The sequence below is a fragment of the Salmo salar genome, chromosome 20, assembly GCF_965601325.2.
Source record: "Salmo salar chromosome 20, fSalSal1, whole genome shotgun sequence".
Lineage (NCBI taxonomy): Eukaryota > Metazoa > Chordata > Actinopteri > Salmoniformes > Salmonidae > Salmo > Salmo salar.
Genome location: NC_138310.1, coordinates 66539663 through 66554457, shown reverse-complemented (window position 1 = coordinate 66554457; position 14795 = coordinate 66539663). Strand labels below are relative to the sequence as shown.

At 44.8% G+C, this 14795-nt stretch overlaps 1 protein-coding gene across 1 annotated transcript; it reads left to right on the top strand.

Moving 5' to 3' along the window:
* The first annotated feature begins 1592 nt into the window (after positions 1 to 1592).
* On the top strand, positions 1593 to 14047 carry LOC106595239 (uncharacterized). Its single transcript, XM_045703817.2, has one exon. The coding sequence runs from the start codon at positions 1736 to 1738 to the stop codon at positions 14045 to 14047; it is 12312 nt and encodes a 4103-aa protein (XP_045559773.2). The 5' UTR covers positions 1593 to 1735.
* The last annotated feature ends 748 nt before the right edge of the window (positions 14048 to 14795 follow it).

Below are 14795 nucleotides of genomic sequence, written 5' to 3'. Positions count from 1 at the left end.
TCGACATCAACAGTCATTTTAAGTGATGCCACCTCTCCCTCAACAGCAGCTTCAAGTGATGCCACCTCTCACTCAACTACATCGACAGTCACTTCAGATGATGCTACATCAACACCCACTTCAAGTGATGCCACCACTCCCTCAAGTACATTGACAGTCAGTTCAAGTGTTGCCACCACTGCCTCAACAGTCACTTCAAGTGATGCCACTAATACTACATCAATATCAGCAGTCACTTCAAGTGATCCCACCACTCCCTCAACATTCACTTCAAGTGGTGCCACCGCTACTACATCAACATCAGCATTCACTTCAAGTGATGACACCTCTCCGTCAGCATCAATATTCACTTCAAGTGACGGCACCTCTAACTCAACTACATTGACAGTCACTTCAGATGATACTACATCAACACCCACTTCAAGTGATGTCACCACTCCCTCAACATCAATATTCACTTCAATTGATGCCACCACTCCCTCAACAGTCTCTTCAAGTGATGCCACCTCTCACTCAACTACATCGACAGTCACTTCAGACCATACTACATCAACACCCACTTCAAGTGATGCCACCACTCCCTCAAGTACATTGACAGTCAGTTCAAGTGTTGCCACCACTCTGTCAACAGTCACTTCAAGTGATGCCACCTCGTCCTCAACTACATCAACTTTAACTTCAAGTGATACCACCACTACTACACCGACAGTAACATTAACTGTGGACAGAATTCCCTCAACTACGTCGATAGTCAGGTCAAGTGATGCCACCACTGCCTCAACAGTCACTTCAAGTCATGACACCACTGTTACATCAACATCAGCAGTAACTTCAAGCGATGCCACCGCTCCTTCAAAATTCGCTTCAAGTGGTGCCACCTTTTCTCCATCACCATCAGCACTTAGATCAAGTGATGGCACCTCTCCCTCGACATCAAAATTCACTTCAACTGATGCCACATCTCACTCAACTACATCAGACGTCACTTCAGATGATACAACATTAACACCCAATTCAAGTGATACCACCACTCTCTCAAGAACATCGACAGTCACTTCAAGTGATGCCACCTTTTCCTCAACTACATCGAATTTAACTTCAAGTGATACCACCACTACTACACCGACAGTAACTTCAACATTGGCCAACATTCCCTCAACTACATCGACAGTCACTTCAAGTGATGCCACCACTCCCTCAACATTCACTTCAAGTGGTGCCACCGCTACTACATCAACATCAGCATTCACTTCAAGCGATCCCACCACTCCCTCAACATTCACTTCAAGTGGTGCCACCGCTACTACATCAACATCAGCATTCACTTCAAGTGACGGCACCTCTCACTCAACTACATTGACAGTCACTTCAGATGATGCTACATCAACAACCACTTCAAGTGATGTCACCACTCCATCAACATCAATATTCACTTCAAGTGATGCCACCACTCCCTCAACAGTAGCTTCAAGTGATGCCACCGCTACTGTATCAACATCAGCAGTCACTTCATTTGATGCCACCACTCCCTCAACAGTCACTCCAAGTGATGCCACCAATCACTCAACTGCAACGATGTCAACTTCAAGTGATGCCACCTCTCACTTAACTGCATCGACAGTCACTTCAGATGATGCTACATCAACAACCACTTCAAGTGATGCCACCACTCCCTCAAGTACATTGACAGTCAGTTCAAGTGTTGCCACCACTGCCTCAACAGTCACTTCAAGTGATGCCACTAATACTACATCAACATCAGCAGTCACTTCAAGTGATCCCTCCACTCCCTCAACATTCAATATTCACTTCAATTGATGCCACCTCTCCCTCGACATCAACAGTCACTTTAAGAGATGCCACCTCTCCCTCAACAGTCTCTTCAAGTGATGGCACCTCTCTCTTAACATCAATATTCACTTCAAGTGATGGCACCTATCCCTCGACATCAACAGTCATTTTAAGTGATGCCACCTCTCCCTCAACAGCAGCTTCAAGTGATGCCACCTCTCACTCAACTACATCGACAGTCACTTCAGATGATGCTACATCAACACCCACTTCAAGTGATGCCACCACTCCCTCAAGTACATTGACAGTCAGTTCAAGTGTTGCCACCACTGCCTCAACAGTCACTTCAAGTGATGCCACTAATACTACATCAATATCAGCAGTCACTTCAAGTGATCCCACCACTCCCTCAACATTCACTTCAAGTGGTGCCACCGCTACTACATCAACATCAGCATTCACTTCAAGTGATGACACCTCTCCGTCAGCATCAATATTCACTTCAAGTGACGGCACCTCTAACTCAACTACATTGACAGTCACTTCAGATGATACTACATCAACACCCACTTCAAGTGATGTCACCACTCCCTCAACATCAATATTCACTTCAATTGATGCCACCACTCCCTCAACAGTCTCTTCAAGTGATGGCACCTCTCCCACAAGTACATCGATAGTCAGTTCAAGTGTTGCCACCACTGCCTCAACAGTCACTTCAAGTGATGCCATCACTCCCTCAACTTTATCGACAGTCACTTCAGATGAAGCCACAAAGACACCCACTTCAGGAGATGCAACATCTTCCTCATCTACATCAGCAGTCACTTCAAGCGATAACACTTTTCCTTCAACATTCACTTCAAGTGATGCCAAAGCTACTACATCAACATCAGCAGTCTCTTCAAGTGATGCCACCACTCCCTCAACAATCACTTTTAGTTATGCCACCTCTCCCTCGACATCAATATTCACTTCAAGTGATGCCACCTCTCACTCAACAACATCGACCATCACTTCAGACCATACTACATCAACACCCACTTCAAGTGATGCCACCACTCCCTCAAGTACATCAACAGTCAGTTCCAGTTTTGCCACCTCTCTGTCAATAGTCACTTCAGGTGATGCCACCTCTTCCTCAACTACATCAACTTTAACTTCAAGTGATACCACCACTACTACACCGACAGTAACATTAACTGTGGACAGAAATCCCTCAACTACATCGACAGTCAGGTCAAGTGATGACACCACTGCCTCAACAGTCACTTCAATTGATGCCACCAATCCCTTAACTGCATCGACATCAACTTCAAGAGATGTCACCACTACTACATGGACATTAACAGTCACTTCAAGCGATTCCACCACTCCCTCAAAAACCACTTCAAGTCATGCAACCACTCCCTCATCTACATCAATAGTCATTTCAAGAGATGCCACCACTCCTACATCAACATCATCAGTCACTTCAAGCGATAACACTGTTCCTTCAACATTTACTTCAAGTGGTGCCACAGCTACTACATCAACATCATCATTCAGTTCAAGTGATGCCATTTCTCCCTCGACATCAACAGTCACTTTAAGTGATGGCACCACTCCCTCAACAGTCCCTTCAAGTGATGCCACCGCTACTACATCAACATCAGCAGTCTCTTCAAGTGATGCCACCAATCCCTCAACTGCATCGAGGTCAACTTCAAATGATGCCACCACTCCCTCATCTACATCATCAGTCACTTCAAGCGATAACACTGTCCCTTCAACATTCACTTCAAGTGATGCCAAATCTACTACATCAACATCAGCAGTCTCTTCAAGTGATGCCACCACTCCCTCAACAATCACTTCAAGTAATGCCACCTCTCCCTCGACATCAATATTCACCTCAAGTGATGCCATCTCTCACTCAACTACATCGACAGTCACTTCAGACCATACTACATCAACACCCACTTCAAGTGATGCCACCACTCCCTCAAGTACATTGACAGTCAGTTCAAGTGTTGCCACCACTCTGTCAACAGTCACTTCAAGTGATGCCACCTCGTCCTCAACTACATCAACTTTAACTTCAAGTGATACCACCACTACTACACCGACAGTAACATTAACTGTGGACAGAATTCCCTCAACTACGTCGACAGTCAGGTCAAGTGATGCCACCACTGCCTCAACAGTCACTTCAAGTCATGACACCACTGTTACATCAACATCAGCAGTAACTTCAAGCGATGCCACCGCTCCTTCAAAATTCGCTTCAAGTGATGGCACCTCTACTAAATCAACATCAGCAGTCACTTCAAGCGATAACACTGTTCCTTCAACATTCACTTCAAGTGGTGCCACCTTTTCTCCATCACCATCAGCAGTCACTTCAAGTGATGGCACCTCTCCCTCGACATCAAAATTCACTTCAACTGATGCCACATCTCACTCAACTACATCAAACGTCACTTCAGATGATACTACATTAACACCCAATTCAAGTGATACCACCACTCTCTCAAGAACATCGACAGTCACTTCAAGTGATGCCACCTCTTCCTCAACTACATCGAATTTAACTTCAAGTGATACCACCACTACTACACCGACAGTAACTTCATCATTGGCCAACATTCCCTCAACTACATCGACAGTCACTTCAAGTGATGCCACTAATACTACATCAACATCAGCAGTCACTTCAAGTGATGCCACATCTCCATCAGCATCAAAATTCACTTCAAGTGACGGCACCTCTCACTCAACAACATTGACAGTCACTTCAGATGATGCTACATCAACACCCACTTCAAGTGATGCCACCACTCCATCAACATCAATATTCACTTCAAGTGATGCCACCACTCCCTCAACAGTAGCTTCAAGTGATGCCACCGCTACTGTATCAACATCAGCAGTCACTTCATTTGATGCCACCACTCCCTCAACAGTCACTCCAAGTGATGCCACCAATCCCTCAACTGCAACGATGTCAACTTCAAATGATGCCACCACTACCACACTGACATTGACAGTCATTTCAAGCAATTCCACCACTCCCTCAAAAGCCACTTCAAGTGATGCCACCACTCCCTCATCTACATCAATAGTCACTTCAAGTGATGCCACAGCTACTACATCAACATCAGCATTCACTTCAAGTGATGCCACCTCTCCCTCGACATCAATGTTCACTTCAAGTGATGCCACCTCTCCCTTGACATCAATGTTCACTTCAATTGATGCCACCTCTCCCTCGACATCAACAGTCACTTTAAGAGATGCCACCTCTCCCTCAACAGTCTCTTCAAGTGATGGCACCTCTCTCTTAACATCAATATTCACTTCAAGTGATGGCACCTCTCCCTCGACATCAACAGTCATTTTAAGTGATGCCACCTCTCCCTCAACAGCAGCTTCAAGTGATGCCACCTCTCACTCAACTACATCGACAGTCACTTCAGATGATGCTACATCAACACCCACTTCAAGTGATGCCACCACTCCCTCAAGTACATTGACAGTCAGTTCAAGTGTTGCCACCACTGCCTCAACAGTCACTTCAAGTGATGCCACTAATACTACATCAATATCAGCAGTCACTTCAAGTGATCCCACCACTCCCTCAACATTCACTTCAAGTGGTGCCACCGCTACTACATCAACATCAGCATTCACTTCAAGTGATGACACCTCTCCGTCAGCATCAATATTCACTTCAAGTGACGGCACCTCTAACTCAACTACATTGACAGTCACTTCAGATGATACTACATCAACACCCACTTCAAGTGATGTCACCACTCCCTCAACATCAATATTCACTTCAATTGATGCCACCACTCCCTCAACAGTCTCTTCAAGTGATGGCACCTCTCCCACAAGTACATCGATAGTCAGTTCAAGTGTTGCCACCACTGCCTCAACAGTCACTTCAAGTGATGCCATCACTCCCTCAACTTTATCGACAGTCACTTCAGATGAAGCCACAAAGACACCCACTTCAGGAGATGCAACATCTTCCTCATCTACATCAGCAGTCACTTCAAGCGATAACACTTTTCCTTCAACATTCACTTCAAGTGATGCCAAAGCTACTACATCAACATCAGCAGTCTCTTCAAGTGATGCCACCACTCCCTCAACAATCACTTTTAGTTATGCCACCTCTCCCTCGACATCAATATTCACTTCAAGTGATGCCACCTCTCACTCAACAACATCGACCGTCACTTCAGACCATACTACATCAACACCCACTTCAAGTGATGCCACCACTCCCTCAAGTACATCAACAGTCAGTTCCAGTTTTGCCACCTCTCTGTCAATAGTCACTTCAGGTGATGCCACCTCTTCCTCAACTACATCAACTTTAACTTCAAGTGATACCACCACTACTACACCGACAGTAACATTAACTGTGGACAGAAATCCCTCAACTACATCGACAGTCAGGTCAAGTGATGACACCACTGCCTCAACAGTCACTTCAATTGATGCCACCAATCCCTTAACTGCATCGACATCAACTTCAAGAGATGTCACCACTACTACATGGACATTAACAGTCACTTCAAGCGATTCCACCACTCCCTCAAAAACCACTTCAAGTCATGCAACCACTCCCTCATCTACATCAATAGTCATTTCAAGAGATGCCACCACTCCTACATCAACATCATCAGTCACTTCAAGCGATAACACTGTTCCTTCAACATTTACTTCAAGTGGTGCCACAGCTACTACATCAACATCATCATTCAGTTCAAGTGATGCCATTTATCCCTCGACATCAACAGTCACTTTAAGTGATGGCACTACTCCCTCAACAGTCCCTTCAAGTGATGCCACCGCTACTACATCAACATCAGCAGTCTCTTCAAGTGATGCCACCAATCCCTCAACTGCATCGAGGTCAACTTCAAATGATGCCACCACTCCCTCATCTACATCATCAGTCACTTCAAGCGATAACACTGTTCCTTCAACATTCACTTCAAGTGGTGCCAAAGCTACTACATCAACATCAGCAGGCTCTTCAAGTGATGCCACCACTCCCTCAACAATCACTTCAAGTAATGCCACCTTTCCCTCGACATCAATATTCACTTCAAGTGATGCCACCTCTCACTCAACTACATCGACAGTCACTTCAGACGATACTACATCAACACCCAGTTCAAGTGATGCCACCACTCCCTCAAGTACATTGACAGTCAGTTCAAGTGTTGCCACCACTCTGTCAACAGTCACTTCAAGTGATGCCACCTCTTCCTCAACTACATCAACTTTAACTTTAAGTGATACCACCACTACTACACCGACAGTAACATTAACTGTGGACAGAATTCCCTCAACTACGTCGACAGTCAGGTCAAGTGATGCCACCACTGCCTCAACAGTCACTCCAAGTGATGCCACCAATCCCTCAACTGCATCGACATCAACTTCAAGAGATGTCACAACTACTACATCGACATTAACAGTCACTTCAAGCGATTCCACAACTCCCTCAAAAACCACTTCAAGTCATGCAACCACTCCCTCATCTACATCAATAGTCACTTCAAGAGATGCCACCACTCCTACATCAACATCATCAGTCACTTCAAGCGATAACACTGTTCCTTCAACATTTACTTCAAGTGGTGCCACAGTTACTACATCAACATTATCATTCAGTTCAAGTGATGCCATTTCTCCCTCGACATCAACAGTCACTTTAAGTGATGGCACCACTCCCTCAACAGTCCCTTCAAGTGATGCCACCGCTACTACATCAACATCAGCAGTCTCTTCAAGTGATGCCACCAATCCCTCAACTGCATCGAGGTCAACTTCAAATGATGCCACCACTCCCTCATCTACATCATCAGTCACTTCAAGCGATAACACTGTCCCTTCAACATTCACTTCAAGTGGTGCCAAATCTACTACATCAACATCAGCAGTCTCTTCAAGTGATGCCACCACTCCCTCAACAATCACTTCAAGTAATGCCACCTATCCCTCGACATCAATATTCACCTCAAGTGATGCCACCTCTCACTCAACTACATCGACAGTCACTTCAGACCATACTACATCAACACCCACTTCAAGTGATGCCACCACTCCCACAAGTACATTGACAGTCAGTTCAAGTGTTGCCACCACTCTGTCAACAGTCACTTCAAGTGATGCCACCTCGTCTTTAACTACATCAACTTTAACTTCAAGTGATACCACCACTACTACACCGACAGTAACATTAACTGTGGACAGAATTCCCTCAACTACGTCGATAGTCAGGTCAAGTGATGCCACCACTGCCTCAACAGTCACTTCAAGTCATGACACCACTGTTACATCAACATCAGCAGTAACTTCAAGCGATGCCACTGCTCCTTCAAAATTCGCTTCAAGTGGTGCCACCTTTTCTCCATCACCATCAGCACTTAGATCAAGTGATGCCACCTCTCCCTCGACATCAAAATTCACTTCAACTGATGCCACATCTCACACAACTACATCAGACGTCACTTCAGATGATACAACATTAACACCCAATTCAAGTGATACCACCACTCTCTCAAGAACATCGACAGTCACTTCAAGTGATGCCACCTTTTCCTCAACTACATCGAATTTAACTTCAAGTGATACCACCACTACTACACCGACAGTAACTTCAACATTGGCCAACATTCCCACAACTACATCGACAGTCACTTCAAGTGATGCCACCACTCCCTCAACATTCACTTCAAGTGGTGCCACCGCTACTACATCAACATCAGCATTCACTTCAAGCGATCCCACCACTCCCTCAACATTCACTTCAAGTGGTGCCACCGCTACTACATCAAAATCAGCATTCACTTCAAGTGACGGCACCTCTCACTCAACTACATTGACAGTCACTTCAGATGATGCTACATCAACAACCACTTCAAGTGATGTCACCACTCCATCAACATCAATATTCACTTCAAGTGATGCCACCACTCCCTCAACAGTAGCTTCAAGTGATGCCACCGCTACTGTATCAACATCAGCAGTCTCTTCATTTGATGCCACCACTCCCTCAGCAGTCACTCCAAGTGATGCCACCAATCCCTCAACTGCAACGACATCAACTTCAAATGATGCCACCACTACCACACTGACATTGACAGTCATTTCAAGCAATTCCACCACTCCCTCAAAAGCCACTTCAAGTGATGCCACCACTCCCTCATCTACATCAATAGTCACTTCAAGTGATGCCACAGCTACTACATCAACATCAGCATTCACTTCAAGTGATGCCACCTCTCCCTTGACATCAATGTTCACTTCAATTGATGCCACCTCTCCCTCAACATCAACAGTCACTTTAAGAGATGCCACCACTCCCTCAACAGTCTCTTCAAGTGATGGCACCTCTCCCCTAACATCAATATTCACTTCAAGTGATGGCACCTCTCCCTCGACATCAACAGTCATTTTAAGTGATGCCACCACTCCCTCAACAGCAGCTTCAAGTGATGCCACCTCTCACTTAACTACATCGACAGTCACTTCAGATGATGCTACATCAACAACCACTTCAAGTGATGCCACCACTCCCTCAAGTACATTGACAGTCAGTTCAAGTGTTGCCACCACTGCCTCAACAGTCACTTCAAGTGATGCCACTAATACTACATCAACATCAGCAGTCACTTCAAGTGATCCCTCCACTCCCTCAACATCAATATTCACTTCAATTGATGCCACCTCTCCCTCGACATCAACAGTCACTTTAAGTGATGCCACCACTCCCTCAACAGTCTCTTCAAGTGATGGCACCTCTCTCAGAACATCAATATTCACATCAAGTGATGCCACCTCTCCCTCAACATCAACAGTAATTTTAAGTGATGCCACCACTCCCTCAACAGTAGCTTCAAGTGATGCCACCTCTCACTCAACTACATCGACAGTCACTTCAGACGATGCTACATCAACAACCACTTCAAGTGATGCCACCACTCCCTCAAGTCCATCGATAGTCAGTTCAAGTGTTGCCACCACTGCCTCAACAGTCACTTCAAGTGATGCCATCACTCCCTCAACTTTATCGACAGTCACTTCAGATGAAGCCACAAAGACACCCACTTCAGGGGATGCAACATCTTCCTCATCTACATCAGCAGTCACTTCAAGCGATAACACTTTTCCTTCAACATTCACTTCAAGTGATGCCAAAGCTACGACATCAACATCAGCAGTCTTTTCAAGTGATACCACCACTCCCTCAACAATCACTTTTAGTTGTGCCACCTCTCCCTCGTCATCAATATTCACTTCAAGTGATGCCACCTCTCACTCAACAGTAGCTTCAAGTGATGCCACCGCTACTGTATCAACATCAGCAGTCTCTTCATTTGATGCCACCACTCCCTCAGCAGTGACTCCAAGTGATGCCACCAATCCCTCAACTGCAACGACATCAACTTCAAATGATGCCACCACTACCACACTGACATTGACAGTCATTTCAAGCAATTCCACCACTGCCTCAACAGTCACTTCAAGTGATGCCACTAATACTACATCAATATCAGCAGTCACTTCAAGCGATCCCACCACTCCCTCAACATTCACTTCAAGTGGTGCCACCGCTACTACTTCAACATCAGCATTCACTTCAAGTGACGGCACCTCTCACTCAACAACATCGACAGTCACTTCAGATGATGCTACATCAACAACCACTTCAAGTGTTGCCACCACTGCCTCAACAGTCACTTCAAGTGATGCCATCATTCCCTCAACTTTATCGACTGTCACTTCCGATGATGCCACATCGACACCCACTTCAGGGGATGCAACATCTTCCTCAACTACATCAACATTCACTTCAACTGATGCCATCACTCCCTCAACTACATTGATAGTAACTTCAGAAAATCCCACATCGACACCCACTTCAGGTGATGCAACTTCTTCCTCAACTACATCAACATTCACTTCAAGTGATGCTACCAATCCCTCAAATGCATTGACATCAACTTTAAGAGATGCCACCACTACTACATCGACATTAACAGTCACTTCAAGTCATAACACCACTATTACTTTAACATCAGCAGTCACTTCTAGAAATGCCACCGCTCCTTCAAAATTAGCTTCAAGTGATGCCACCGATACAACATCAATTTCAGCAGTCTCTTCAAGTGATGCCACCACTCCCTCAACAGTCACTCCAGGAGATGCCACCAATCCCTCAACCGCATCGACATCAGCTTCAAGAGATGCCACCACTACTACATCGACATTAACAGTCATTTCAAGCGATTCCACCACTAACTCAAAAACCACTTCAAGTCATGCAACCACTCCCTCATCTACATCAGCAGTCACTTCAAGAGATGCCACCACTCCTACATCAACATCAGCAGTCACTTCAAGCGATAACACTGTTCCTTCAACATTTACTTCAAGTGGTGCCACAGCTACTACATCAACATCAGCATTCAGTTCAAGTGATGCCATCTCTCCCTCGAAATCAACAGTCACTTTAAGTGATGGCACCACTCCCTCAACAGTCTCTTCAAGTGATACCACCGCTACCACATCAACATCAGCAGTCTCTTCAAGTGATGCCACCACTCCCTCAACAACATCGACCGTCACTTCAGACGATACTACATCAACACTCACTTCAAGTGATGCCACCACTCCCTCAAGTACATTGACAGTTAGTTCAAGTGTTGCCACCACTCTGTCAACAGTCACTTCAAGTGATGCCACCTCTTCCTCAACTACATCAACAGTCACTTCAGGTGATGCCACCACTACTACACCAACAGTATCTTCAACTGCTGCCACCATTCCCTCAACTACAACAACAGTCACTTCAAGTGATGCCACCACTACTACATCAACATTAGCAGTCACTCCAAGCGATCCCACCACTCCCTCAACAGTCACTTCAAGTGATGCCACCTCTCACTCAACTACATTGACAGTCAATTCAGATTATACTACATCAACACCCACTTCAAGTAATGCCACCACTCCCTCAAGTACATCGACAGTCAGTTCCAGTTTTGCCACCTCTCTGTCAATAGTCACTTCAGGTGATGCCACCTCTTCCCCAACTACATCAACTTTAACTTCAAGTGATACCACCACTACTACACCGACAGTAACATTAACTGTGGACAGAATTCCCTCAACTACGTCGACAGTCAGGTCAAGTGATGCCACCACTGCCTCAACAGTCACTCCAAGTGATGCCACCAATCCCTCAACTTCATCGACATCAACTTCAAGAGATGCCACCACTACTACATCGACGTTAACAGTCATTTCAAGCGATTCCACCACTAACTCAAAAACCACTTCAAGTCATGCAACCACTCCCTCATCTACATCAATAGTCACTTCAAGAGATGCCACCACTCCTACATCAACATCAGCAGTCACTTCAAGTGATGCCACCTCTCCCTCGACATCAAAAGTCACTTTAAGTGATGGCACCACTCCCTCAACAGTCTCTTCAAGTGATGCCACCGCTTCTACATCAACATCAGCAGTCTCTTCAAGTGATGCCACCAATCCCTCTACTGCATCGACGTCAACTTCACATGATGACACCACTCCCTCATCTACATCAGCAGTCACTTCAAGCGATAACAATGTTCCTTCAACATTCACTTCAAGTGGTGCCAAAGCTACTACAACAACTTCAGCATTCACTTCAAGTGATGCCACCTCTCCCTTAACATCAATATTCACTTTAAGTGATGCCACCACTACTACGTCAACATCAGCAGTCTCTTCAAGTGATGCCACCACTCCCTCAACAGTCACTTCAAGTGATGCCACCTCTCCCTTCATATCAACAGTCACTTCAAGTGATGCTTCCACTACATCAACATCAACAGTCACTTCAAGTGATGCAACCTCTCCCTCAACTACATCTACAGTCATGCCAAGTAATGCCACCTCTCCCTCGACATCAACAGTCACTTCAAGTTATACTACCACTACATCAACAGTCACTTCAAGTTATACTACCACTACATCAACAGTCAGTTCAAGTGATGCTACCACTACATCTACAGTATCTTCAAGTGAGGCCACCTCTCCCTCGACTTCAACAGTCACTTCAAGTGATGCCACCACTACATCAACAGTCACTTCAAGTGATGCTACCACTACATCGACAGTCCCTTCAAGTTATGCTACCACTATTTTGACAGTCTCTTCAAGTGATGCCACCACTCCCTCGACATTAACGGTTACTTCAAGTGATACCACCTCTCTCTCGACATCAACAGTCACTTCAAGTGATGCCACCACTCCCTTAACTACATTGAAAGTCACGCCAAGTAATGCCACCTCTAAGTCAACATCAACAGTCACTTCAAGTGATGCTACCACTACATCGACAGTATCTTCAAGTGATGCCACCTCTCCCTCGACTTCAACAGTCACTTCAAGTGATGCCACCACTACATCAACAGCCACTTCAAGTGATGCCACCACTACCTCAACATTAACAGTCACTTCAAGTAATGCCACCTCTCCCTCGACATCAACATTCACTTCAAGTGATGCCACCAACACATCGACAGTCTCTTCAAGTGATGCCACCACTCCCTCGACTTTAACAGTTACTTCAAGTGATGCCACCTCTCTCTCGACATCAACAGTCACTTCAAGTGATGCCACCACTACATCGACAGTATCTTCAAGTGATGCCTCCACTCCCTTGACATCAACAGTTACTTCAAGTGATGCCACCGCTTCCTCAACTACATCAATAGTCATTCCAACTGATGGCACCTCTCCCTCTATATCAACAGTCACTTCAAGTAGTGCCACCACTACATCGAAAGTCTCTTCAAGTGATGCCACCACTCCCTCGACATCAACAGTCACTTCAAGTGATGCCATCTCTCCCTCGACATCAACAGTCACCTCAAGTGATGCCACCACTACATTAACAGTCACTTCAAATGATGCCACCACTACATCGACAGTACTTTCAAGGGATGCCACAACTCCCACTTCTACATCAACAGCCTCAAGTGAGGTCACCACTCTAAGACTAATAATGTCATCAACAAGTGGTGCTACTACAGTGTTAACTGGTACAGATACCTCAGCAGTTGTACCAGTACCTACGCTGTCCACCCCTTCACCGGGACTAACATCCAGAGACACTACTTTGGTGACAACAATCAAAACCACTGTTGCAGAATGCAGTAAGATTATTTTCACTAATTCTCAAAAACCATCATAAGATGATATGATTGTAAAGATGTAAAGATATAAAGTTTTTTTAAACTTACAAATCGATACCAAAGACTATTGAAATGTGTGAATATATTGCTGTACATACACTGCATTATTTGATTTTTATTGTCATTTGTTTTCAGTGTCAGATGCTCTGTTGAATGTCATCAGGCTGGAGGATGTCACCAGTAAGTTAATCAGTGTGAGTTGGACTGGTATTAACCTGGACCAGCAGATACAGTACAAAGTGAAGCTGGCATCTAATTCCAACACAACACAGATTGAGACCTCAGCCACCAAAGCTGTTTTCTCAGACCTTACTCCTGGAACCATATACACTCTGATTATTGAGTACTTATGCTGCTACATCAAGAAAAACATTTCAAGAGACATAATCACTGGTATGTCAACTCTTTTTCAAGTAATCTCCTTGAATTCACTAAGAGCATACTTTTGCTTTTAAAACAATTATAGATCAAATTAGTACAATAGGACATTTTGTGCAAACATCACATTTGTTTTGTTAAATGTTGATCTTTACTCTCCAAAAGCTGGAAAGGTCTATGAATCTTCCACTCGAATTCCAGGCACAGAGTTTGTGTCTGATTATTCAAATCAATCCAGCAAACTTTACAAAGACTTTGTGGCCAATTTTACCATGCAGGTAAATATTCATGAAGCATTTTTTATAATTGCTTTTTAATTTAGGTAATATAATATAACCTTGTATGATTTAAATGTACATATTTCTTTAA

What these genes read in the sequence shown, in the direction of transcription:
- LOC106595239 (XM_045703817.2), top strand. Translation starts at nt 1,736, where the DNA reads ATGCCACTAATACTACATCAACATCAGCAGTCACTTCAAGTGATCCCT.